Source organism: Crocodylus siamensis, chromosome 2, assembly GCF_052110815.1.
Source record: "Crocodylus siamensis isolate JL-2025a chromosome 2, ASM5211081v1, whole genome shotgun sequence".
In the NCBI taxonomy this organism is placed as follows: domain Eukaryota; kingdom Metazoa; phylum Chordata; order Crocodylia; family Crocodylidae; genus Crocodylus; species Crocodylus siamensis.
The window spans coordinates 266,964,566-266,990,176 of NC_143396.1; the positions used below are offsets into that span (position 1 = coordinate 266,964,566).

Genomic DNA, 25,611 nt, shown 5'->3' on the forward strand with positions numbered 1-25,611 from the left:
TTATAATGCTCACAGTCACCATCTTGTGTCATTAAAAACATTTGAAGTCACCATCTTGGGCCATCAAAAACTTTCAGTTTCTCTTAATGCTTATTTTAGTTAACGCTCCGTTTTTCAGGAACCAATTAAGAGCGCTAAGTGGGGGTTGTCTGTACTTGCATACACAAGTACTAAATGACTGCTTGGTATAACCAGTGTTACTGCACAATAGCATCCCCAAATGGCTTTTTGGAGATGCTGACTGTGGAGTAGCTCATTACTGCTGTGAAGAAGTCATGTCACACTTCGTGCCACATGACACTACTGTGCAGTAGCAATGAGCTACTGTGCAGTCAGAATCTCATATAGGCACGGACTTTTTCTCCAAAACCTTGCATTACCTCTTCAAGAACAGCCACATTCTTTCAATCCAGGGACATGGAAATAAAAAGCCCAGAATCTCAGCTACAGGATGCAGTCCTGGGGATGAGGTATAAAGGGCCCACGTGTGGTGCCAGCCCAGACTCAGCATAGCTTGGAGCAGCCACAGATGCCATTCTGGTAGCTGGCAAATGCTGAGGGCAGGAGTGTGTTAGCCATGCCTCTTACTTTTGGCCTTACCTCCTTCACCAGGAGGCAGGAGCAGGGTGATTTTGGCACTTACAGGAATTCTCTCCTGGCAGGTCTGTAGTCCCTTTTGGGCAGACTAGACCACCAGAAAGGGTGCATTGCATATTATATCCAATCTTGGATAGAAGATATATGTTCAAATTCAGATCCCTCATACCCTATGGCAAAGAGTGAATAAGGATTTCATGATCTGACCCCAAACAAGAAGTTGCATAAGTGTGGAGTGTGTCACAAGGAAGCTCTAAATTGCATGGTCAGGAGTTTCACCTTCCTCTAAGGGAAATGATCAAATTCAAAAGAAGCTCACGCTGTAAAAGGTGGATGCCGACAGGACATTAAAGCCAAATCTTAGACTGGTAACTTATACAGAAGGTTTTATTTGGATCTGAATTTGGGTTGCATGTCAGATGCCCCCAAAGTGTGGAGGTATTTGGATCCATGTTTAATATTTGAGCTTTTTCTAAATATTTAGTCCTCAGAGCATCTCAAAGGCCCTGCTATCTTTATTAGTCTTACCACTGAAAACTGCAGTTCAGCCATGGCTGCCCAAACCCGAGGTGAAGTGATAGGCGTTTGCGCTGCAGGACAAGCTGCCTGGATTTCCAAGTGGCTGGCATTCTTGAGATTCATCAAGCCACAGATTTCTGCTCTCTTATTCTCACAGATCTCAGAGGAGGGAATATGCGTTGTGAGACTCCTGGTTTTACTGTACTATTAAGTTATTGCCATCCCTTAGGACAACCCTGTATGAAGGAGGAGGACTCACATAACTCTGGATCAGTAAAGGAAGCAGCTCAATTAGCATTTCACACACTTTTCTTCCCTCTCTTCTTACCTTCCCTGCAGTGGGCATGCTTTCCCCTTAAAGGATTGTCCTGTTTCTGCTCCTTGCCAGCGTTGGCAGGGTGACAGTAGTCGAGTGTGCAAACTTGTGCTATTGTCCCTGGGCCAGGGGGAGTCATGGAGACCCACTAATATGACACAGGAAAATGTTTGCTGATGGCAATTCTATGGGCTTTGTCTAACTCTTTCTCCATCATGACGACTCGATTTAAGTCTCTAACTGTTTGACTACAGATGCAAGAGTACTATCCAACTCCATCCTTTTGTCCAGGCGGTTTGAATGGGTAATTCAGCTTTTGTGTGGCTCAATTGAGGGGGCAAACATAAAGACAAGATTCTTGAGCGCTCAAGCTCCCTTTCCATGGATATCTGCACATCTCTTTAGAGATTTGTTCCTTTCCTACCTTTTTCTGACATCATCCTCCCTTTAAAAAAAAAGAGCCCTGATCAAGAACAGTTAAAAGTAGGCTAGCCTGGTCTCCCCAGCTAGCATTGTCCTGTGTCATTGAAGCATGGTTAGTGCCAGCCTCCAGACAGCTTTGGGATAGTTCAGAGAAAAGGGTGTCTAAACTTTCTTAACTCATCATCAGCATTTCATGTTGGACTGTGTCTTAAAAAAAAGGCCCTACTAGGGGTGGAGGGGAGAGGGGAGAATGGTAAAAATCGCAGGGAAATGATTGTATTATTAGCTGTCTTTCTGTGGCTGTCCCCGTGGCAACAATTTGTGATGGCAAAGAATGTGAGAACGGGGAGCCTAATGCCTGATTGGGATGCTTTGTATTTGGCAAAGTGGCTTCTGATTGGTCTGAGAAAGCCCTCTAACTAGAAGGAGTTGATATTCATTCAGCTTACTCAAGTGCTGCTAAACTGCTTCTAAACACTCACAGACTCCGGTTCCTTCTCTAAAGGTTGGTAGTGTATAACCTGTATAACAAGATTAGCAGGGGAACTAGGTTTTTCTCAGCCATGATACAGTAACAATCAATATTTGTGAAACAATCTACTCTGTGTGTGTGTGCGCGCATGTGTGCGTGTGTGTGTATTTGGTTACAGTGACATGCCAGTGCTGCAGAGGGTTCTGCTTAGGATTTAAACATTACCTGTGTAACAAGATTAACCATGGGGTTCTCCAGCAGTAACAAGCCACTCCATGCATTTGTGGGGGGAGGTGTGTGTGTGCACGCACACGGGTACAGTGATTCTGCAGCTGTGTTGTGAATGGGCTAAAAATGTTGCACATTCATCTGGCTCACTGGCAAACTGACAACTTGTTGTTTAGCTGAAGAGTTTGATTTGGTTTTCTCCCCACTCCTTCCCCGGTACCCACTTGATACTTTTTATTTTACAGCTTCAGGATGGTGTTTGGATTCAAAGCCATAAATACATCTGTCCTCCTTTCACAGGCTTGCCCAGGCTTCAGGAGAGGAAGTATAACATTTTAATGGACACCTCCATGAGGATCACTCTGTGAAATGGCATCAGACAGTGAAGTGAAGATGTTACTGAATTTTGTGAACCTGGCCTCCAGTGACATCAAAGCAGCTCTGGATAAGTCAGCTCCCTGCCGCCGCTCTGTTGACCACAGAAAATATTTGCAGAAGCAGCTCAAGCGGTTTTCTCAAAAATATTCCAGGATCCCAAGAAGTCACCCCAGCAAATCCATGGAATCCAACATGAAAAGAGGAGCGGAGGACAGAAATCGTAGCTCCCACCCAGATGCCCTGGATCCTAATCCCTGTAGAGCTGCCAGTGAAAAGGCACTGAGGGGAGCAGAGGTGGAGGAGAACCTCAGTGGAGAGAAAGGGTTGCAGGAGCAAAGTCCAGAGTCTGCCAGGCCAGATCAGGTGCCCATGAGGAAAAGACAGCTACCAGCTTCCTTCTGGGAAGAGCCCAGACCCACTCAGAGTCTGCTGGTTGGGAGCTTTCCGGCAGGACTGGATGGGCTCCCAAAGTCCAGGGACCTTCCTTCTTATGAGGGGAAGAAAAGCAAAAAGAGCCCAGATGCCATAGGGCCAGAGAGCCCCCCAGTGCCTGTCCAACCTAGCAGGGAAAAAGAGCCCATCAAAGTGCCTGGGACATCCCTGTCTGGCAGGATGAATGCCTGGAGCTGCTGTCCATTTCAGTACCATGGACAACCTGTTTACCAAACCCCAGGAGCCCTACCTCAGTCGCCCTTCCCAGGCTTGGGGCTGTGGAGGAAAAACACAGCACCCCAAGGGGAAATCCAACACTTCTGCAAAGAGGCAGATGCCACAGGGCAGAAACTATACAGACCAGTGGTTTTGAAACCCATCCCTACCAAGCCAGCAGTACCACCACCTATTTTCAATGTCTTTGGATACATTTAGCCTAAGGGAAGGGAGGAGGGTTGTACTGTGTACAGTAGCTCTTTAAGGTGAAATGGAAATGTAACTTCAAACTGTGGCCTATCAGCTAGTCCCACTGTGGAGCAAAGGATGTTTTCTATCTATAAAACAAGCAGCTAACACGCTGCTGCTTCTTTTGCCTGAAATGCACAGACTGGATAATATAAATACCAATTGTTAATGCATTTGGCCTGATTCTCCTCTCACTACATTGTGGGTGAATCAGAAATAGCCCTTACTGAAGCCTGTGGAGCTAGATGTGGGGAGAATTAGACCTCTTATGTTTAAGATAATTGCTTGAGCCTTGGGCTAAGAACCATTGGGAATCTTCACTTGAAATGCTTCAGAGAGATCCTACATGTGGGAATGTCTTTCCAGGGATGCGCTTCATATTAGCAACACTGAGATGAAATGTTTAAAATCATAAAAGAAACTCTTGTATTTTAAAGTCATTCTAGGGAAATCAAAATATTCAGGTAACTTCATTTTGCATGTGAAAGACTGAAAGGACAATATTTAACACAGAAGACAAGTTTGTAAATTGATTTCAGCTGTTCTCACCTGTAAATATTAAGAGAATTAAAAAAAATAAAGCAGGTAATTTTATTTCAGTCTTCACATCTCCAATATGTTCAGGCTGATGATTGATTGTTTTGATTCTGTTGTGTAGATTCAGGTTTAATATGTCAGTAGCTAGAAATGAAAGCAAAATTCTCTTCTCACTGGCAGTTTGGTTAAATTAGCAAGCAGTACCTCTATGAAGAACTATAGAATTAACACGGGTAAAGCTTGTCTGAATAAAAGCAGAATAACTCTCTAAGTTCTAAGGAAATACACTGAAAATCATATAGATTTGAATGTGTAGGTGTAAACACGTCATGTAAGAGAAGGCAGATAAGAGAGTGGTATTAACGGCACATGAGCTTTGCAGGGAGAATTTTCTACTCTGGCTGTGAAATGAAAACCTGCAAGTATTTGCAAATGATGTGCAAGTTATGCACCAGAGAAGTTGATCATTTGTAATGAAGTCAGTTCAGAAAGGCTAACAAAGGGTTTTGTTAAACTTCTCTAAAGCTTCTAAATGGTGCTAAGCAAATAAGACGTGAGATCTGAAAAGTTAAATATTATGGGTTAAGTCTCTGTTCTCTTACAGTGGTCTTTATCACTGAGGTCAATAGAATTACACTACTGGATTCTTTGGGGCTTCCTTTTACTGAATCAAATGAGACCAAGATGACTGAATTGAAACCTTTCTATGAGTTCAATGATAGATAGCTCAGGTTCTTTCCTGGGTCTCTACTTCATGTTTATGTAACTTCAATGACTTCTGTGAACTTACTTCTGACTTACACCCATGCTGAAAGAAAACTATCAGCTAAACAACCTTTGGAATAACCTAATTTTCTTGACTTGTGTCATTGGACTTGGAGGCCCATTCATATCAGCTGAAGATCTGCCCTTAAAGGCAGACTGCAACTTTTCATTTGGAAATATATCTGCAAAAAATTTCAGTTGATTTTTTTTCCTCAGGCACCTCAGCAATTCCACAAATAGCAGCTCATGTAGAAGGCTATGGTGGGTTATTCTTGTAGTCCGAAACAAAAGGTACACCAGGGTAGATTCCTCATTGTCTTCCCTCTTGTCCTGTGACTCAGCCAGCACCTGTCCAAACCAGGCATAACATGTCACAGAAGTGAGCTAGGAACTCTGATTTGGAAGAATTTCGTGCCACCTTTGTGGAGCTGTGATGACACAATGTGCAGCACTGTGGGGTCATGCCCAAGGGTCCAGGAGGCTGGCATTCACTCCTCTACTTTCAGTATCACCTCCTTGTCCTTCTGAAAGGAGGTCATGAAGAGAGAGTATTTCTGATTCTGCACCCACTATAGGTAAAAGCAAAGTTCCTGCTTATTTCAGTGGGAGGAGAAATGGGCCCAAGAGCATCAATCTGCAGAACTGTAAGAAAGGGGCTTCCTAAAACAGTTCTCCACATGAGTAAGATTTATTCATCCTTACAGTCCAAATGAAGCTAATGTGCTACAGGGTGAATTCAGTCACTGTTGTATGAATCCGGAGTAGTTTTATTAGAGATACTCTGGCTTTCTTCTGGATGACTGATCAGAATGTGGTTTGTTGAAAATGCTTCCAGTTAGATAGATTATTCGTGAAAATAAGAATAATTTGGTCAGACAAGTTGGTCAGAAAATTTGATGGAAACCTATATTCTGATAAAATATGTGATTCTGTCAAAATCAAAACACTCCATGAAATTGGCTCAATTTTGAAGTAATTTATTTCTGAAGAAAATCAGGAATGGGTCCTAACCATGCTGAAATAAGCCATTTAAACATTTTCAGAATTTTTTTCTGTTTTTCCTTTTCCAACAACTTCCCATTTTGACTTTTGAAAATGTTACATTGTTGTATAATGATATAATAAAGTATCATAGAAATAATATAATGATATTTAAAGAAAAAATCAAAATGAGAGATCGAAACAAAACATTTCAATCATTGTCCCCCCTCCCCCTTCTCATCTGCCTTTCAGTGTTTCCTTCCTGGATTCTGAAGGAAGCCATATTTTGAAATCTTGAAATCCTTAGTACAATGAATTGTCCATCCTCTGCTCAGGTCTATTTTCAGGATTTTGACCCTTCATGGAGTTCTGATGCCTTCTGAGAGTGAAATGAATGACAAGATTTACATAAGCTCTTCCAAAAAATTTGAAGAAGAGCAGCATCTGTGCTCCTCTCCTCTTCTCTTTCCACTTCAGATTAGTTGTTACTGATTGGATTGGCTGAAACTTGGCTTCATCTTACTTTTGTCGAGTTTCTCAAATACTAGTTTGCAAGAAGTTGGTAATCTGTTAGTTGTTCTATTTTGTTTAAATGATGAAAAACAACATCTAAAAGCTACTATTTACTAAAGTGTAATGTAAATTTTAAATGTCAAAACCACAATACCTTTTATAAATAATGAAAAAATGAAAACCTTTCATACAAAAAAATCCAAAAAAAAAAAAGTGCACAAGAATATAAAATGAATTGCACATGTTTCAGTAAGTACAGTAATCTGGTCATGTATTATTCCTAGAACAGCTGACAAACAGCCATCATTACTGGATCACTAAAATTTACCATGTTACTGTATATTGGAACAGCTCTACTTGTTACAACAACTTGGTAGTTTTGTTCAATTTCACAGTAACTTCTGTACAGCTGTATTAACTTTTATAGGTGAGAACAGAATTTGTACCAATTCCATTTCACTGATGAACTCACTGTGTCTAATCTCAGTGTATAAGAGGTAGCCCGCCCTGTTTTAGTGCAAATAATACCGTAATAAATCAACAGTGTAAAGGCTGGAAGAAATGATCAGACAAAAAGGATAAAGTAATAATGCAATTTCCAGGTCAAATCTTCAAATGGCTTGATTTCTACTCAGACTATGTGCATAGTATGGACTTGATACTTTTTGTGGTTACGTTATATTTACACCTTGTAGCACTATTGATTTCAACTTAGTTATTCCTGACTTATACAAATGTGAAAGAAGAATCAGTTCCATAGGAATCCAATGAAGGACTGATGCCTTTTGGCTAAGAAAAAAGAAACAAAACGTGATTTTTGGTCAATCCATATATAGTTTCAAATTTTTGAACTAAAAAAAAAGTGACACCCATGATTATTTTGCCTATGTAAAGGTTTCTCACCATGAATTACTTATGAAACCCCACACTTACAGTATATGCACATCATTTGTGACTTCAAATGATTCCATCAGCCAGGTGGTCTGAAATTATCTGATTTTATGTCCAACAGAGGTTTAGGTCAACTGTTTCTACCAATAAAATATTAGTATCTATGTACATCCTAGACTGATTCTACTCTGTTACACTGGGTAATTAATCCTGATTTATAGCAGGAGCAAGAACCAGGTTATAGCTGCCCAACCCATTTCAAGGGGAGGTTACAGCAGTTAGACAGGCAATTTTCAATATATCAAAAAACTATTTAGTTCACACAGTACTGTTAGGACTGCAAGAACTGGACTGTTCAATCCTGTTACAAATAGCCGAGCACCTCTTTATGGGGACAAGTTCTGCAGTGAAATAAGCGCTCACCAGTATAATAAAGGCAGCACAAACAAGCCCTATGTTTGTTCATTTATATTCATTTTAAATATTCCAAAATAAATCTATGTTTGACCAGAACTGGGATGTCTTTCAGGAAAGTACTGGTGTCTATGGTACACATGCTGGGCTCCTCATTTGGTAGGGGGAGGTGGGTGTACATCTGAATCTCTTCTTTGTTTGTTTCTTGGCAAATGCTGGCTCACTGTTAATAGCAACAACGGGGTATCTTTTAATTGGTGTAAGAATATTGAAAAAAATTCTCTGCAGATTTGATTCTGCAGAGAAAATTCTCTTGTGATTAGTGCCTAAAGATGATGAGAAATTTTTAGTGGCCTATTTACCTGACTGGAGTTTGGTGGCAGAGTAGTAACAACTGCTTATTTTGAACCCTGAGGTGCAAACATCAGACTCCTTCCAGAGTCATGATGAAGGCTGTAACCCAGAAGTGAATGCATGACTGGTCATTTGGACTGGGGAGGCAGAGGTAGCCAGAGGTGCTGCCACATCACTCCTTTGTGCTCTTGGTAGCAGAAATCAGTGTATCTTAACCATGCAGACTGCTGAGCTGCTTAGTCAGGCCTTTCAATTCAGCAAACTACTTTCAATCCTGCATTCCCCAGGGGACAGTTCCTAGCTGTGGCGAATGCCTGCCAGCCTCTGTAGTAACTGGATGGTGTCTGGTTACACAGGTGAGGATCTGTGTCCTGGAACCTTGTTCTGGAAGTCTGCCCTCTGAGCTTGACTAAACTACGCAGCATCCCACAGAATCAGGCCTATGCACACTATGCAGTCTTGAGGCTGCAAGAGGGTCAAGCATGGCTAGAGGTGGGGATAATATGTAGGGTCTTTCATGAGAAAACTTCTTCAGTACTTTCAATCCTGATACAACATCCTCTTTGTCATTCGACAAGATGGGAGAGGCTCTCAGGAGGGTAAGCTAGTGTCACTGAAGTCAATGGATGGATTTACACCTGTGTTTACCAGCTGAGGGATCTCACCCTGGGCCAGGGCTTCACCAGTCTTGGCAAATCTTAGCAAGATCTCAGCTCAGTCTGAACTGGAACCACACTGGTTTCTCAACTGTCTATTTTGGATGGGGACAGTCACACACAAATATGTACTTAGCTAAAATGACTGCTGCTTTTGTTTACAGCCCATGCCACAAGTACTAGAAGAGATTTAATCTCTAATTTTTTGGAGGTGAAATCAGGTTCTAAAATCTTGTGGAAAGGCAGATGTAGTGGGGGAAGATACTTTTAGCCTTATGTTAGGGCAGTCATCGGCAACCTTTTTAGGCTGCGGACCAAAATGACCCAGTTTGGGTCAGAGGCAGAGGGGAAGCCACTAGGACTCAGATGCCACTGCCTCTTTTCCCCACAGCAGCACAGGGAAAGTGCCTGACACTGCTGTTTTTCCCCAGGGCAGCCCAGGAAATACACCCATCAATACTGCTGCCAAAGCTCCACATGTCTGTGAGCTCGATCAAATGCTCCATGGGTTGGACCCAGCTTCTGGACCATAAGTGTCCAACTTCTGTGTTGGGATTTAAAACACTGCACAAAGAGGACTTGCTGCAGTGGAGATCTGTTTGAGAGGAAGAAGCATTTACCCTATTTAGATTTTACCCTGCTCAGTTCAGGCTATGGTACCCAACTCAACAGACAGAAGCATAACTATCATATGTGCTTGCAGAAAAGTCTCTGGTTTGTCCCAAAGTCAGACTGTAACCCAAATCTCCTGTTGTATTTTTAGTCAGAGGGAAAAGACCAATGTGTTTCTAGGCCAAGATCTGCACAGACAGTTAGGCTCTTATATCCTTATGTAGGTGCCAAAATACATGATCTGATTTTCAAAGGGGCTGAAATAGCAACTTCTATTGATGTCACTGGGAGGAGCTGTGAGATATTTAGCTCTCTTGTAATTTAGGCCAAAGTATCAAAGATACATTTGTTCCACTTGAGTAGCATCTTACTCCAAGAAGTGGCCTCACTGACTTGAGTGGAATGACTTATGCCATAAACAATGACTCACTGGGAGTGTCTACACGTGCATGCCCATACTGTGCAATAAATATGGCAATTTACACTGACTTGAGTGTAAATTTGCATCATGCAGGTATCAAGTTTATATCTGATTATTTCCTGTTCAGTAACGCACACGTGGATGCCTTAAGGTACAGTAATACTGTGTGTGGACTGATTTAGGACTAACTTTAGTCCCAAGTCAGACAACACATAGCGTTAATGCACTTTAATGCAGACACATGTAGACTCTGGCTTACTCCCACTTACTGCACAGTAAATTTAAGCTAGTATAAATGCATGTATGAACACGACCACTGTGTCACAACCCCGCACTACATATAGGCATTTTATCATTAATACGGATCTGTCATCCTTATCATTAATAAGGATTTAGAAGTATCAAGTTGGGTGCCTGTTTTTGAAAGTCTTTGTTTTTGTGTTTAGTAACACTGAAATAATTATTCTCTTCTCTCAATAACAGCAGTTTAGGGCTTTTGCTCCACTGGCATTTGTTAGAAAAAATTCAAGGCCTGATTCTGCTCTCATGCTAAAGTAAATCCACTGATGTTAAAACAGCTACTTCTGATTTACACCAGCTTATGTGAGTTTAAGATTGCTTCAGGATCCCCAGTCCAGGAAACCCATTTATCTTGACCACTGTACACTTCACGTGCATGTTTACTATATTACAAACAAAGTATTTGCTCAGGGTTAAATCTTTCTGTCCTTAAATCTTACTTAAAGTCAACTTCCACTGAATTTAATGGGAGTTTAGCCTGAGGCACGACTTAGGGATTTACCCCAATATTTACAAAATATTTTGTTGAGGAAAAAAAGGTTCTGAGTTTCAAGTGCTCAGAAATCAAGTCAGCTATTCAGAAAAAAAGCCTACCCCCAAAAAACCCCTCAAAATGAAAATGCGGTATCAGGTGATCAGCAACCAGCAAACTGTCCAATATAATGCAACAAAAAGCAAAACAAAACAAAAAAATACAAAAAAAGCCCCCAATCAGTGCTTAGTTTCCCAGATACGCTGATTTTTGACAGTGACCGAAGGACTCTAACCTCTGCAAGACCTCAATGCTCTTTTCAAATCTCCCAGTGTTACTTGCATTTGGCTTTCCTCATTTCCCAGTGTTGGCTTTCAGCCCCCTTCTTCACAGCCCACACTGAGGTGTGTGGCATTGCAGAGTATGCGTTCTTTTGGAAAATCTGAAGACAGATCCACTTTTGCATGCTCTCTCACTTTCCCCTTTCTCCAGATTGTCACTGCTCTTAGGTTAGCTATTGGGCGATGCTGTATGTCAAGTGACAGGGATTCCTTCTCATCCCCTCATGCACTTTGTTCACCATCATTACGTGAATACTACTGTCCTCTGTCATGACTCCGGGTGTCAGGCCAGAAGGCTGCTGATTGCCGGGTTTGCCCGAGGTCATTGAGAATAATCGTACTGTAAGTATCGAATCAGCCTGTCTGGGAGAGGCAAAGTGTCAATAAGTTTAATACGGTTTCTTCCAATCAAGCTTCGAACTCGGATCCGGCAAAGGTGTGTGAGAGGCCTTGGTGGCTCTGGAAAAGAGACAGGACTTCAGTGTGAGCGCAAGCACTTTCAAACTGTATAGTAGCAAATCAGCTACGTTATTAAGGCAGGGCACACGTTGAGCATGTCGAGCCATTACGATGGCCCGTGGAAGTTACCTCAGCAGCAGAGACAAACCAGTCACACCACTTAGCTCCAGGGCAGGCCAGCCGCTATTGGGGGTGAAACAAAGGATACTCCAGGGCCGTGGGGACTACTACAGTCTTGCGGATGGAGATGTAGGCGTGGATTTGCTCTGTTACCTGAAAGGAGGGTGGGATTGCAACTCTCTTTTCCCTCGGCCCAGCATGTCAGCTCAGTATCTGGATCGGGTACTTGGGTGTGGTGCTGAGGCCGGGGCTCTTGCACATTACTGGATGTGCCACTTCAATTTGAGATGTGAGATCAGTTCTACTCCCAGCCAGTCGGACATTTCAGCCCTGCTGGGCAAAGGTGGCCACAGCTGCCTCTTGTGTGCTAAAGCATCATGCTGCCAGCCAGGGGTCAGAGCTCAGGACTCAGTCGTGTCCCTTGTTCTCGAGCTGGCAGGAACTGAGAGGCAGCATGAGGAGAAAGAGAGGAAATACTTCACATAGCTCTGTGGCAACCCCTCTGGCTGGACTGGGAGCCATGTCCAAGCCTCCTTGGCTAGACTAACAGTAGGCACAATATGAGGCCTCAAAGGTGGGTGGGGAAATGGGGCAGGGATCCCCGGGATGCTGAAACAGGCTGAAAGAATCCCCTTGAAAGAAGAGAAGAAAGAGGGAGATTTGTCAGTATGTTGGCAGAAAAGGAGAGAGTCTAGGGTGAACCCGTGTGCTAGTGAACCAGTGGCAAAGCACCAGATAATCCCCTGCATTGTAAAATACCAGCCACAACGATCTGCCAGCTCCACAGACACTGGAGCTGGCTCTACTGGGAACACCGCTGAACAGAAAAGAGGGGATGAAAATATAAACAAGAGGAAAGCTGAGGGGACTGTTTCTTTTCTTGAAGAGAGAGAGCAACAGAAACTGGTCTGATCCATGCACTGTGGGGGCATGATCTAGTTCACGAGCCAGGAAGTTAGCAGTCAAGGCTCCTGCATCCTATCCCAGAATCTGTCCAGGACTTGCTGGGAGTACCTAAGTGTAATCCATTTCCCCTTTTGCACGTAGGGAAGAGATTTACCCAGAAGCATCACAAGGGTAGGGGGTGACCATTGCACTAGTCCCAGGCATCCACTTGGAGGGGGCACAGGAACAAGAGGCACTGCTGCTGCCAGCTAGCCTGGCCCCTGCCACTGCCCTTGCTGCTGTTACCACCAGGGTGTAGACCCTGGTAGTTAGGCCTCTGCATTTATCCTACTCAGGAGGGTACTGTGGGGTGTCACAGCCCTGACAGCTGTGAAGCCCCTTGGGTCCCTGAGATGAAAGACGCTCTAGGCAGATAAAGTATTAGTCATTTACTGCTGCATTGGAGGGCTTCTGTGCCCACAGGGCAGCCTGGAAAGCTAGGATTATTCACTGCTGCATGCTGACTAACTCAGGGTATGGGTCCAATATCCAGTATTTCTCCAATGATGACCAGAATAATTAGCCTCAATGGATCAGATTCCTGGCTGATGTATATCAGTTTAGCTGTATCAACAGTGTCATGGGATTTTACACAGTCTGAATATCTGACCCAAAGCATTATTTAAACCTAATGGAAAAATCCCATCATATACGAAAGGGATGAAACAAAAAGGGTTCTTTATAAACTACACTAAAACCTCACAGGATTTTCCTCAAGGTTACACATTATAAAGTATTCTGCCTATGAACGGAGATGGCTTCTGACAGGCTGAGGCTTTCTATGTCATTCACTCAGCCAGTGGTGCGATTACCTGGCCTAGATTCTGTTCTGGGTGACATAATTCACACCAGCATCATACCTGCTTTTTCTTTAATGACAGCCCACTCTTCGTAGCTGTCTATGTGCTCCTTGAGCCTGGAACAGAGCTGCACATTGCCCACATAATCTAGAAGAACATCAATAATAGGCCCAGCCCAGCGATTCATCTCTGGAGCAGACACCATGTCACAAAACTGAAACAAAAGCCAAAGCAAATGCAGTCAGAGAGAAGAGCTTCTTTTGAAATCTGCCACTCATTTCAACCATGGAATATGGGGTCCAGAACTGTGTCAGCTACATCTTTGTATTCTGGCTAGACATAAGACAACCAAAGCCACCTTTCTGATTGTACCTTTGTGCCAGGCATAAGCATGATTCTCAATTTTCCTTGAAGAAACTTCTGCCAAATTTCCCTTATTACTACTGAGGTCAAAAACACCCCCTCTACCACTGCAGAAGGAAGAGACAAAATCATAGTGGATTCCTAAATGAAACATGGAAGGAGTGCTGAGTATTACACAATGCATAATATTCCTTCCTGCTCTGCCTCATAGGTTCTTCTTTGTTATCAAGAGGCCATGAGAAGCTGGGTGCTAAGAGAGATAAGAAGAACGACTATAGCTGTCCCTAGGGTCTCCTGAGAATTGCTTTGAAGTCAATAGAACCTAAGGTTGTGTTGCTCCTAGCCTGTTGTAGACTACCTGTTCAGAGAATGTGTGGGGCAACTGTTGCCAAAAATGGAATCTTTGAGCATCGGACTGTTTATTTAGATGCTAAAATATAGGGCTGTGCAAAACAGCACTGTTCCATTCCAACTTCAGTTTCAAGGTCTGGATGGAACAGTGTTTTGTATTGAATTTCATTCCAAGTCAAAACAGCCTCACTGCTTTGTCGAAACAGTGAGACTGTTTTGGTACTATTTCAACATTTCGCCCATCGGGCTGGGGAAAGGAACTCAGCACCACTGGGCTGAGTTCCCAACCCCAGCTCCACAAGTGGGCTAGGGAAACTCAGCCCAGCTGGAAAGTTTCCCCAGCCTGATTGTGGGGCTGGGGTTGGGAACTCAGCCCATCTGGGCTGACTTCCTTTCCTGAGCCTGATCCTAGCACAAGGGATGGGAAGTCAGCCCATCTAGGGGCCTGCCAGAGCTAGCACCAGGGATGGGAAGTCAGTCCAGCTGGGCTGACTTCCTTTCCCAAGGCCAATCCTAGCACTGGGGATGGGGAGTCCACCCAGCTGGGCTGACTTCCCATCCCCTGCCGGATCTAGTGCTGGGGATGGAAAGTCAGCCAGCTGGACTGACTTCCCATCCCCAGTACTATGGTTGAAATGTTTTGACTTTCAAAATGTTTTAACTAGCCTCGTTTTGTTTTGAAGCTGTTTTGAAGCCTTTTACTTCATTTTGATTTTGCTGTTTCAACCTCAAAATGAGTCAAAACAGTGTTGAAATGAAACAGTTTGTGAAATTTCGCACAGCTTTACTGAAATACCATCTCACAATCCTGATTTTAAGTATCTATTTAAAAAGACTTGACTTGTATAGCTACCTAAATCTAATCCTGTGCATAATATTGTAGGGCTCCATCTATCTCTTCTACTGTGCTGTGCAGTGACAAAGCTATCTTAGATGATGGAGAAACACAGGCAAGTTACGGAGAATTAATTAAGGCCTTGTCTTGATGGTAACAATAGTGCTCGGCAAGGAAGGGTGTGAATTTCCAGCTCACTGGGCACGTCTACATATGGCCGTACAGTGCCCTTTTTACTGCACTGTCATTTACTTTTCAAAGTACTAAAAGACAGTGCAGTAACAGCCCATACTGTGCCGTGCTGTCATGCAGTTATTTTTGGCCTCTATGTTGCCGTAGCAATGCGCTATAATGAGGAAGCGTCTTGCTACAGTGATGTAGCGGCAGCATCAGTTTTTGCCAACAGACGCTACGGTGCCATAACACATAGCTACAGTGCTGTAGTGTCTTGTGTAGACATGCCCACAAGCTACTCCAAACGAACTTCCCACATGAGCACTTTCAGCGTGCACTAAGAGTATTCACATAGAGATACATGGAGATTGGCTAGGGTATGGTAAATTCACATCCAGGCTTATTGAATACTTTTGCACCAGTTAAAGCACATAAGCCCCCCTGTTCAGACTGTCTCAGTCAGAAGTAAAGTGACTTAAGTTAATCTGAGGAGAATTAGTTTGAGGAGCAAGTTATGGTCACTTCACCCATGAATGAGTGTCCACACAGGGGTTTCATGTACTTTAACCTATGTGTGTCAACTTCACTGCTGTAGCTGAATCATCTAACTTTCCTGGGCAGCCCCATATGAACAAGCCCTGGGAGGTTCCCAAATAAATGGGAGCTGTGTTATAAATAGCCCTACTGTTCTTCTGCCTTGTCTGGTTACAGGCAGTGCTGTTTGGGATACTTGGGCCTGATTCTTCACTGCTTTGCTCAAGGTGTCACTATTCACAACTGCCTAAAGAAAATGCAGGGTATATATACAGCACTATCAAAACTTCATCTCACACCGAGGGATAAATGAGACACTAGACATAAGGCCATAAACAACCAGATCCCCTCTCATGTTTTTATTCTTTTGCTCTTTGTCAGCACCATATTTGCACACAAATATGTCATTAAAAACTCAGCAGTCATACCCTGCATGCTCCAGAATAAAACTAAACTAAAATGTCTTTCAGGAAGAAGAAAACCACAAAACGTTGCACTTCAGGACATTTAACTGCTATGGGACTGAAACTACAGTCCAAGGATGAGGAGTTCTTTGCCTTCAATGTCAGCAAAATGATAAATGCCCTCTACAGGCATCAGGATGAATTACTCTTCATGTTCTCATTACTAACTTAATTCTTGAAAAATTAGCTGAAAAAGTGTTAATTTGTCTGTTTCCCCTTTCTATAGGAAACTGGACGATTTAATGGAAACATAAAATGAAATATGTGTAGACTGATCTCATCTGCCTCTCTACTTTTGTGGAAGCATGAAGCACTTTCAAATGAAACAGTTGGCTTTAGCATCAGCCATAATAGCCTTCAGTGGTGTGCTTCTTTAATTCTGTTTCCCATACCTAATTATTTTTATATGTAAAGTCTAATGATTCAGACATAACACCACTTTTTGTTTGTGAACATTTACGAAAAGTCTTGAATAAATCATTCCAGGACATCTGATCTCCTGAAAATAACCAGTGCCCTGATTTTGTGGTGTCAAATTAAGAGATTAAAAGATCAACTAATCTCTTATGTTTTATTTCAAAATATTCCACATTATCAAGCTAAACCACAAAAAATATATTTTATTAGAAAGTGCCCTAATGCTGAGAGGCAAATTTAAAACAATATGTCCTAGATCCTAGGAGCAGGGAAATATTTTCTATGCTCAGGTTGACTCGGGTCCTCCATTATTTTTCTTTTGCTTTCAGCACAGATCAGATTTTATTTTACTTTCATAGCTGTGTCCTGTTAGTTTATATTGTATACAAGGTGAGAATAGGGCAAGGATTTGGTTTTATGAAGCAATATAAGTCACTACTAGCCAAGCTAGCCAATAAAATATTTTCCAATTCCCCAATACATAATAGTTACCACATAGATGGAATAACATTTATTATTCTATCCATGCCCAAAAAATCACTTTCCATTTAGTGAACATTTTGGGAATTAATCATTAAAAGTATATTCAAATATACAGCCTGAGATTTTTCAAAGCAGTCTAGAAAATTTAGATACATATTTCATTATAATAGAAAATATATCTGAGATTGTTTTGTTTCTTATGGCATTTGGATGCCACACAATTCCCATTAAAATAAAGAAAAATTAGATATCTAATGTCTGAAAATATCAGCCCGTGTTTAAATCTCCTAGTCTTATTTAAAACCCCGAATTATGTCACTAGGACTGACTTGCACCTTCCAGAATGCTTAGTAAACCATGATGTTTCATTTAGGCACTTCTCCTAGATTACCTTAGCTTCTAGAAAGGTTAGAAACATAATATTATTTTAATTGAAAACTTAGGGCCTTTGTACATCCCCAAAACTGGCCTGTAAAGTGGCTTAAATGCCTTTTGGTACCGCTTTAACGGAGTTGCTGTTTGCACGCTTGGCAGTGTATTCCACTTAAAATACTTTGGTACGTAGCAAGATATAACATCTCCGAGGTATTTCGGTTTGCTACCTAAAGAAGTGCAACAGTGCACAGGGTGCTGGAAACCGATGTGCTCAGGGCTTGGTAGGTCCCATGCAGCTCAGGGACTGTGGGACCCGGCAATAGCCCGAGCAGGCAGGTTCCACTGAAGAAAAAAAAAGTGGCAAGCCTGATCTTTTTCTTTTTTCTCCCTGAAGCCTGCCTGCCTGCCCACCTGAGCTGTGAGGGGACTGGCGCTTCCCTCTCCGGCTGCAGGCGGGAACTGGGCTACCTTCTGCATTTGTGGCACCCCCCCGGGGCTGCCCAGGCCAGGTTCCAGCAAGTGGGTGCCACTTGGAGGGCCCCCTCATAGCTCAGAGACCACTCAGCCTGCCAGCAAGTCGCCCCCTCCCCCTGCCACTGAAGAGGCAGGTAAGGATTGGGTCCCCAGCCTTGTGTACACACCACAGGGGTTTAGTTTGGTTTAATTCTCCCTAAATTGAAGCAATGTTTTTAAAAACCCACCATTTCAATTTAGGGAGAACTAAACTGAATTAAACCCCCATGGCATGTACAAGCAACTTTAGATTTGGCACAAGACCATGCTCCATCCCCAAAAAACATCTATGTGGTTCATTCTGATGGAGGTTGGCATTGAAACCACTGGCAGAGACCATTTCAGGAACCCATTGTTTTGTCCTACAAAATGAAACATTAGAACATGAGATCACAGGTATATATATAGGATGTGTCCACTGGAACACACAGTGGATATCTGAAGTTCAGTGCTCAGTTTTTTACCTGGAAAAGTCTAATCTTGAATGGGTTTAAGATGGCTCTCTTCTGCACAAGGGAAGCTATTACAAGAGCTAATTTGTTTCTTTCATGAGCATTCAGATGCAGCGAGAAAGAAGGGGAAAAGAGCTGATACTGAGGGTAATTTTGTGGTTAGAGTGTTAACTTAGAACTAGTGAGACCTGCCATCAGTCCCACAATCCTCCACAGACTTCCTGTGTGACCCTAGGAAGATCCTCCCCATCATTAAAGGGAGGATAACAGTACACTGGATTGGGGTGTTTGGATAGGAGTAATGGGTGCCCTGTATGTATCACAGATAAGTTAGCCAGCACTTACCTGTATTACGCTTGGCTCTTTGCTCACCCGAGGCTCATTAAATCTGTCCCTTCTATATTCTAGTACGGGATGTGGGGCATTTCCATACTGACACTTAAAACAGGAATTAGCATCGCAGCCCAGATCCATTAGAAACTTTAGCAGAGGAAGGTACTTCATTGAAAACATGATGGTAGCAGGGAAGGTGGTGGGGTGGCTACAAATGTATGCATCAATATTTGCTCCATGGTCAAGGAGCAGCTTCATAGTTTTCAGGCACCCATGGCGAATGGAGATGAGCAGTGGGTTGAGAAGGTCAACGTTGGGGTTGGCCCCAGCTTGCAGCAGCAGCTCTGTGGCAAAGATATTATTGTTCATGACAGCGAAGTAGAGGACGCTGCTTCGCCGGTCCTCATAGAGCCTGGATCTCTCAGGAGAAAGGGTGAAGTTCACGTCATAGCCGGCCTCAACCAGCTCTTCCAAGATGTAGTCATTATTGCGCTCAGCTGCCAAATGCAAGGGACTGATACCGCTGCGCTTGACTCGAGTGCGACTAGTCACGGGGATCAACATTGTGACTATCCTGCCAGGGGAATTCAGAAGAGAGCTGTTAGCTTTAAGAAATTTACAGCCAGTGAGAGCTGTCCAGCTGTCAGTGCAAGAGTGGTCCTGATGCTCATGAATAATAGCACAGGCCTCTGCTGCACAGGTTACCCCCACTGGTCTAATGATCTGTGGTTGGGAGCACAGGAATGGCCATATTGGATCAGACCCATAATCAGGTGTGTATAGTACAGTCTACGCATCATACTACATCTGGTGCTTCAAAGAGGGGTGTAAGAACCCTGCTAGGGCAATCTGGCTCTCATATTAAAGCTCATCCTGATTTCTAATACTTAGAGGTTGACTTAGACTGAAAAGGATTTAGGACCTTGTTACATATACACTCACAACAGTTGCAAATCATTGGAATGTAGTGACCTATTAAAATTAGTATGTGTTAGGAAATAACCTTCACCTGAGACGGAAAAAGTTTGCAATGCCATAAGGACACTGAACACATGCTAAACTGCTTGAACATGAGTCTGCTTGAGTTTAACTGCAGTTAGTGGGCACATCTACATGTGCATTAAGGTGCTTTCCTGCATATTAAATTTTGTACCTCCAGTGTGAGGTACTAAAGAAATGCGCCTTAGGTTACCTTAATGCACAATAACAAATGTGCATGGTTTATAAGTGCTGCTTAATGCTCAATAGCCTATTTTACTGAGTATTAGAATAATCACACTTTTTTTACGTGATTCTATAAGGTACAGTAAAATAGACAGTTATTGTTCATTAAAGTGCATGTGTAGGTGCAGCCAGTAAGTGTTACCTTGAATGTGTGATACCATCTTAGATGCTTCATTTTTCACAGGAATAGCAAAGTGCTTCAAACAAGGAGGAAACCAAGCCAGAAATGAGGAAGGTTATATTCAGTTTCTAAGACCCAAAGCCATCTTTACAATTCTGCTGCCAAAACTAATTCCTTGGCCTGGGCACCCCTCTGGAAACTGTGCCAGCTCAGTTGTGCCAGTGGCCACTTCATGAGACTTTCAAGTCTATCCCAGACTGTGGCTAGCCAGAAAGAAAAAAAGCTGATTGCAAAGTGGAAAAATGTGCAACAGAGTTATAAACCCCAATACATAGCGATTTTTATTGGAAATAGCGGTGCCTCCTTAAATACAAAAGCACATATTGAATTTCTATTATTATATGGATTTAATGATAATATAGGACTAATAATAAATGTATTGTAAACAAACCTACTTCTGATCTTAACAGTCACCAGAGGTGGATAAATGACTTCCAATGAAAATATTGGAAGATCTGTGAGATGAAGTTTGGAAGATCTGTGAGATAAGCTTTCTTCCCAGATCACACATTTTTTGCAAACAGCCTCTTTGGTAAAGATCCTAAGCTGAGAATCAAGAAATATGGGGAAGTTGCCTGGGGAAATCAACAAAGAGACTGGGGCATTACAACACACTCAGCATGCAAGGCCTAATTTTAGACAACCTAGTACCCAATGGATTCCTCACCCCCACATGCTCAGGTACCCTGTACAATGGATGGGGAGAGGGAGGCATCAAAGAATGGGATTCACAGATGACAGCAAGCTGAGCTCATTTCCTCCTGCTTCCCTGCAGTCTTGTCAGGTCTCCTTCTGAGTCATTACAGGTTGGAGGTTGCAATCTGTGATGTAAGGATTTTTATAACACCTATTTAAATCCACTGAAGGCCAATCTGGCAAGATGCTGGGTGCCTCCCACAAGTTGCTAGCCATCTCCAACTTGATGGCAGAGGCGGGTGCTCTGTGCTCCCCAGATCAGGCTGTTAAGTACATATTTACATGATAAATCCACTGAAATAGTAGCACTGATGTTATTGCTTCTGGGTATCTGTCACTGCAGCATACTGAGCTGCTCTTGTGAGGTGCTGAGCCTCTACTACTCTCGTGGACTGCAGTCAGAGTTGAAGATGTTCAACACTTTACAAGGTGGGGCTAATGTTCCTACTGACTTGATGGACAATGATGTTTCCAATTTATATCCAAACATTCAGTCTTAAATTTCTAGGGGTGTTTCTCTTGTTTAAGGAGAACATCCAATGCTTATAAGAGAAAGGCACTCACCAGCCTTTCCCAAAGCAGAGACATTGACCTCACATAACAAAGATGCTCACCAGAATGCATGATATTTGGGTAGTGCTTAGTTGGCTTCCTTCCACTATGAACAAATGATTCATAATAGCCATCATAACAAAAAAGGCACACACAGGATTGCAAAGCTCCCATGCCAAGTTCCATTATTAGTCACCCCATGAGTTTTATAGTGTTTTACTAAGAATGAAAGGGTTGGGTTTGTGCTCTTGTTCCAGAAGGGAATTTGCTCAGTTCTGCTCTTGAGCTACAGGACCACTTCAACATTCATTTCTTCTTAGGAAAGGAACCAAAAAATTCTGAACTTTGAAGTTGTTTGAAATACATGCTTTAGTCTTGATCAGAATTTAGAAAATATCCCCTAGTTTTTAAAAGGATCTAACCCTACACAGTCAAAGGGGTGGCAAATTGGCTAGATGGTCACACTCAGACAGTGGTGGTGGACAGGTCGTTTTCGACCTGGAGGGATGTGGGCAGTAGAGTCCCCCAGGGCTTGGGCCTGGGGCCTGTACTGTTCAACATCTTTATCTGTCCAATTTTGCTGACAACACCAAGTTGTGGGGCCAGGTGGGCATGCTGGAGGGGAGGGACAGAATCCAGCTAGATCTAAACAGGTTACAGAGGTGGGCAGATGAGAAAAGGACTGGAATACAATGCAGACAAGTGCAAGATGCTGCATCTAGGGAGAAAGAACCAGCAACACACCTATAGGCTGGGAAACACCCCTCTTGTCAAAACAGTGGCAGAAAGGGATCTTGGAGTCGTTGTTGATTCCAGGATGAACATGAACTGCCAATGAGAGGAAGTGGTTAGTAAAGCTAACTGAACCTTGTCATGCATCTACAGATGCATCACAAGCAGATCCAGGGAGGTGATCCTCCCCCTCTATGTGGCGTTGGTCAGACCACAGTTGGAGTACTGCGTCCAGTTCTGGGTGCCGCACTTCAGGAGGGATGTGGCCATCATTGAGAGAGTCCAGAGCCACTCGCATGGTCAAGGGGCAGCGGGGCAGGCCCTACGAAGAGAGGCTAAAGGGCCTGAACCTATTCAGCCTCCACAAGAGAAGGCTAAGAGGGGATCTGATGGCCATTTACAAACTCACCGGGGGGACCAGCAGGAACTGGGGGAGGCTCTGTTCCCCCAGGCACCACGAGGGGTTACTAGGAATAACGGCCACAAATTGTTAGAGAGAAGGTTCAGGCTGGACATCAGGAGACATTACTTTACAGTTCAGGCTGCCAGGCTCTGGAACGGGCTCCTAAGGGAGGTGGTGCTCTCTCCTACCTTGGGGGTCTTCAAGAGGAGGCTGGACAGATATTTGGCTGGGATGTTATGACCCTGGCACTCATTCCTGTGCGGAGCAGGGGGTTGGACCTGATGATCTGCTTAAGTCCCTTCCGATCCTAAGCACTATGATATTACCAAACCCTGGAACCAAGCCTGGAATCAAGAGTGCTGAGATGGGAAGAAGGAATATGGGCATTTGAATAAGATTTTGCAGCTTAAACCCCTTTTTGTCTCTGATAACAAAGGCTCTGTTCAGCATATTGATGCCTTCACAGCTGTGGACATTACCTCTTGTTTGGAGAGAGGGTTCTTCCTAAGCAAAACCAGTTCCTGTTTTACATAGCCACCCACACCCACCTCTTTCATAGAGCCATCTGAGCATCACACACACTTAGAAGTGATGCTGGTTTCCCCAGTATCTCAGCTACCAGTCTGCTGCCACCTGCTACTCTGCCTCCCAGATAAAGTAACATGAAGGGAGATGGACTTTTAATAAATGATGATAAGGTAAATGTGCCAAGATATTATTGGTTGGCATGTATTTCATACAGCTGAAAACAAATTCTGCTTTGTGCTACTGCCATTCCTGAATTCCAAGAAGGAAGGGGTCAGGGGGCCTCTTGCTCTGATTCTGGGATTGACAGTGCACTGTTATGAGCTCCATATCAACAAAATGCATTTTGTGTCAATATTGACAGGGCACCATTTAAAGCAAACAAACCCCAAGCAAGAGGAGTTGACTGTTGAGCCCTGGGATCACATTCTTGGCTTTTGGATGTTGTGGAACCTTTCTGCTCTGGCACTAAATCCAAGGGTGGAATTCCTGCAGAATTACGTATTAAATCCACAGGAATAAAAAAAGAGGTCACTCTGAAGGCTGTTGTTATACTGAATACCAAAGGAATTAAGACCAGTTGGCCATTGGGAATAAAGCTTTGTCATTTGGATAAATATTTGGTTTGAGCTGCTAAATAGAGAATACATGTCTTCTAGTTTCGTTCACAGCCCTTATAAACCAAAAAAAATGCACTTGGCCTTTTAAGTGTGGAGGAATTAAGACCTTGGGTTTAAATTCTAATCTCACTTAAGAGTGGTGGGAATAGGGAATAACAGGTGTGAGGTCCAAAGCAGGGTTAGGGTTAGGTTATTTCTAAAGTGATGATGGGCTTACACTGAAAAGGCTTATGTGAGCTAGGGGCTAAAACTAGACTTTGTCAGGTCTCAGTTGCATGCAGTTTCACAGGACTGAATCAAGCTCAATATAGACATTTAGGTGCAGATCTGTTTTCCCCCAGGCTTGGGGGGCAAGAAACAGGAACTGGATTGCTGCCTTTGACCCATTTCTAGTGTGAAACATACTTATTTGGAAGAAAACTCTCAACATAATTTAAATTCCAGGGAGAATTCTGAGTTGTGCCAGCAGAAGTTGTACCCACCCACATTGTAGTAGGATGTTGCAGTTACATAAAATCACTCTCGGGGCTGCCCTCTAGCACACATGGCCTCCACCAAGGCAGCAGTTCTGATCCAGTTGCAGAAAATAAGAATTCTTGCATACATCACCACAGTACTGAAAAGCTGAGGTTATATCTGTGAAGTGCATTGAGATCCTAGGATAACAGGTATTATGGAAAGGTGCTTTTTATACATCATTAAGTGTGAAAATTCCATATTGGTGTAGTGCTTGTATGCAAAAGATGTCATGTTATCCAGAGGCAAACATTACAGCTTCAACAGCCTTGACACTACCCTTTTTATTGGGGTTTTGATGAAAAAAATGAATAGTCATGGACTGTAGGGACAGATAGACTATTAAGGTGATCACATATGTCTGTACTGTATCTAGGTCTGTGACTACACCTTGTACAGACACATCTGAGAAAGCATTCAACTTGACAATTTAGCCACTGGCCACATGGGGTTCACTGTAGGCTGTAAAACCTGCCCGGGAGCCTTGTTAAATCTTCAGGTGACTAACTCCAGGCTGACCTTCAGCCTGCTCTGGCCATACCATTCGCAGCACCTGACCTATCTAATTTAAAGATAGTATCCACACAAGCGGTAGACATACCTCCAGATTGCCATGTAGACAGACAACCTCTAGTCTGACCTCCTACACAAGAGACCATGGAATTTCACCAGCTGGTTGCTGCATCAACCAACTCTTTTTTATAATGGCATCCAATCTCCATTTAATCATTTCAAGTGATAGAGAATCTGCCCTGATTAGTTTTGCCCATTGTAATTACCCTCACTGTTAAAAATGTGTGTCTTATCTCTAGCCTGAATTTCTTTGGCTTTAGATTCTATCCATTGGATTTTGTTATACAAGATAAAAGAACCAACAACTTTCAGATTCCTTTTGCCCTCTTACAGACTGCGATTTAATCTTCTCTTGCACAAATGAATTGGACTGAGCTTTTTTCAATCTCTCATGACAAGGCATATTTTAAAGGCCTTGAATCACTCTTTTGCCTTTTTTGTGAACCCTTTCTGATTTGTAACCAACAGTTCTGAACATGGACACTTAACCTGGAGGCAGCATTTCAGCAATGGTCTTCTTATGCCTCATATCAGAGCCAGCCTTAGGGAAAATGTCCCCCTGGGCAAACTTATATTTTGGCCCACACTCCCAGCATCCCCTTCTCAGCACCATCCCCAAGTCAGTGGCAGAGACAGGCAACCCAGGACGCAGTCCAGTGGGGAGGTGGAACAGCATGGTGTGCCAGGCAGGTGGGTGGGCAGCAGTGGCACCGCTACTGCTGCCCACATTACCTGGGCTGGCTCCTCCTGAGCAGCAGCTGGAGGCAGGAGGTGGGCTGGGCTGGGCTGGGCACCACTACTCCTGCCTGGGGTGGGGATCAGCCAGGATGAGGCAGGGCAGGGGATGATTGTTTCTGTGAGCATGGGCTGCTCACACGTGTGTG

General features: G+C 43.3%; 2 protein-coding genes across 5 annotated transcripts in view; one reads left to right on the forward strand and one right to left on the reverse strand.

Moving 5' to 3' along the window:
* Positions 1-576: 576 nt before the first annotated feature.
* FAM181A (family with sequence similarity 181 member A) lies at positions 577-9,365 on the forward strand. The gene has a single exon (XM_090033921.1). The coding sequence runs from the start codon at positions 2,925-2,927 to the stop codon at positions 3,798-3,800; it is 876 nt and encodes a 291-aa protein (XP_089890047.1). The 5' UTR covers positions 577-2,924; the 3' UTR covers positions 3,801-9,365.
* ASB2 (ankyrin repeat and SOCS box containing 2) overlaps positions 6,094-25,611 on the reverse strand; it is a 49,586-nt gene continuing 30,068 nt past the window's right edge. For 3 of the 4 annotated variants that reach the window (XM_090033916.1, XM_090033919.1, XM_090033920.1), the window contains 3 exons: positions 18,718-19,279; positions 13,472-13,625; positions 6,094-11,546 (listed from right to left, as the gene is read on the reverse strand). In XM_090033916.1, coding sequence (XP_089890042.1) covers positions 11,410-11,546; positions 13,472-13,625; positions 18,718-19,279 — 853 coding nt within the window. In that variant the 3' untranslated portion in view covers positions 6,094-11,409. The other variant, XM_090033918.1, reaches the window with a different exon arrangement.

Bases quoted from the DNA above. Each gene is read 5' to 3' on its own strand.
- FAM181A (XM_090033921.1), top strand. From the start codon at position 2,925: ATGGCATCAGACAGTGAAGTGAAGATGTTACTGAATTTTGTGAACCTG.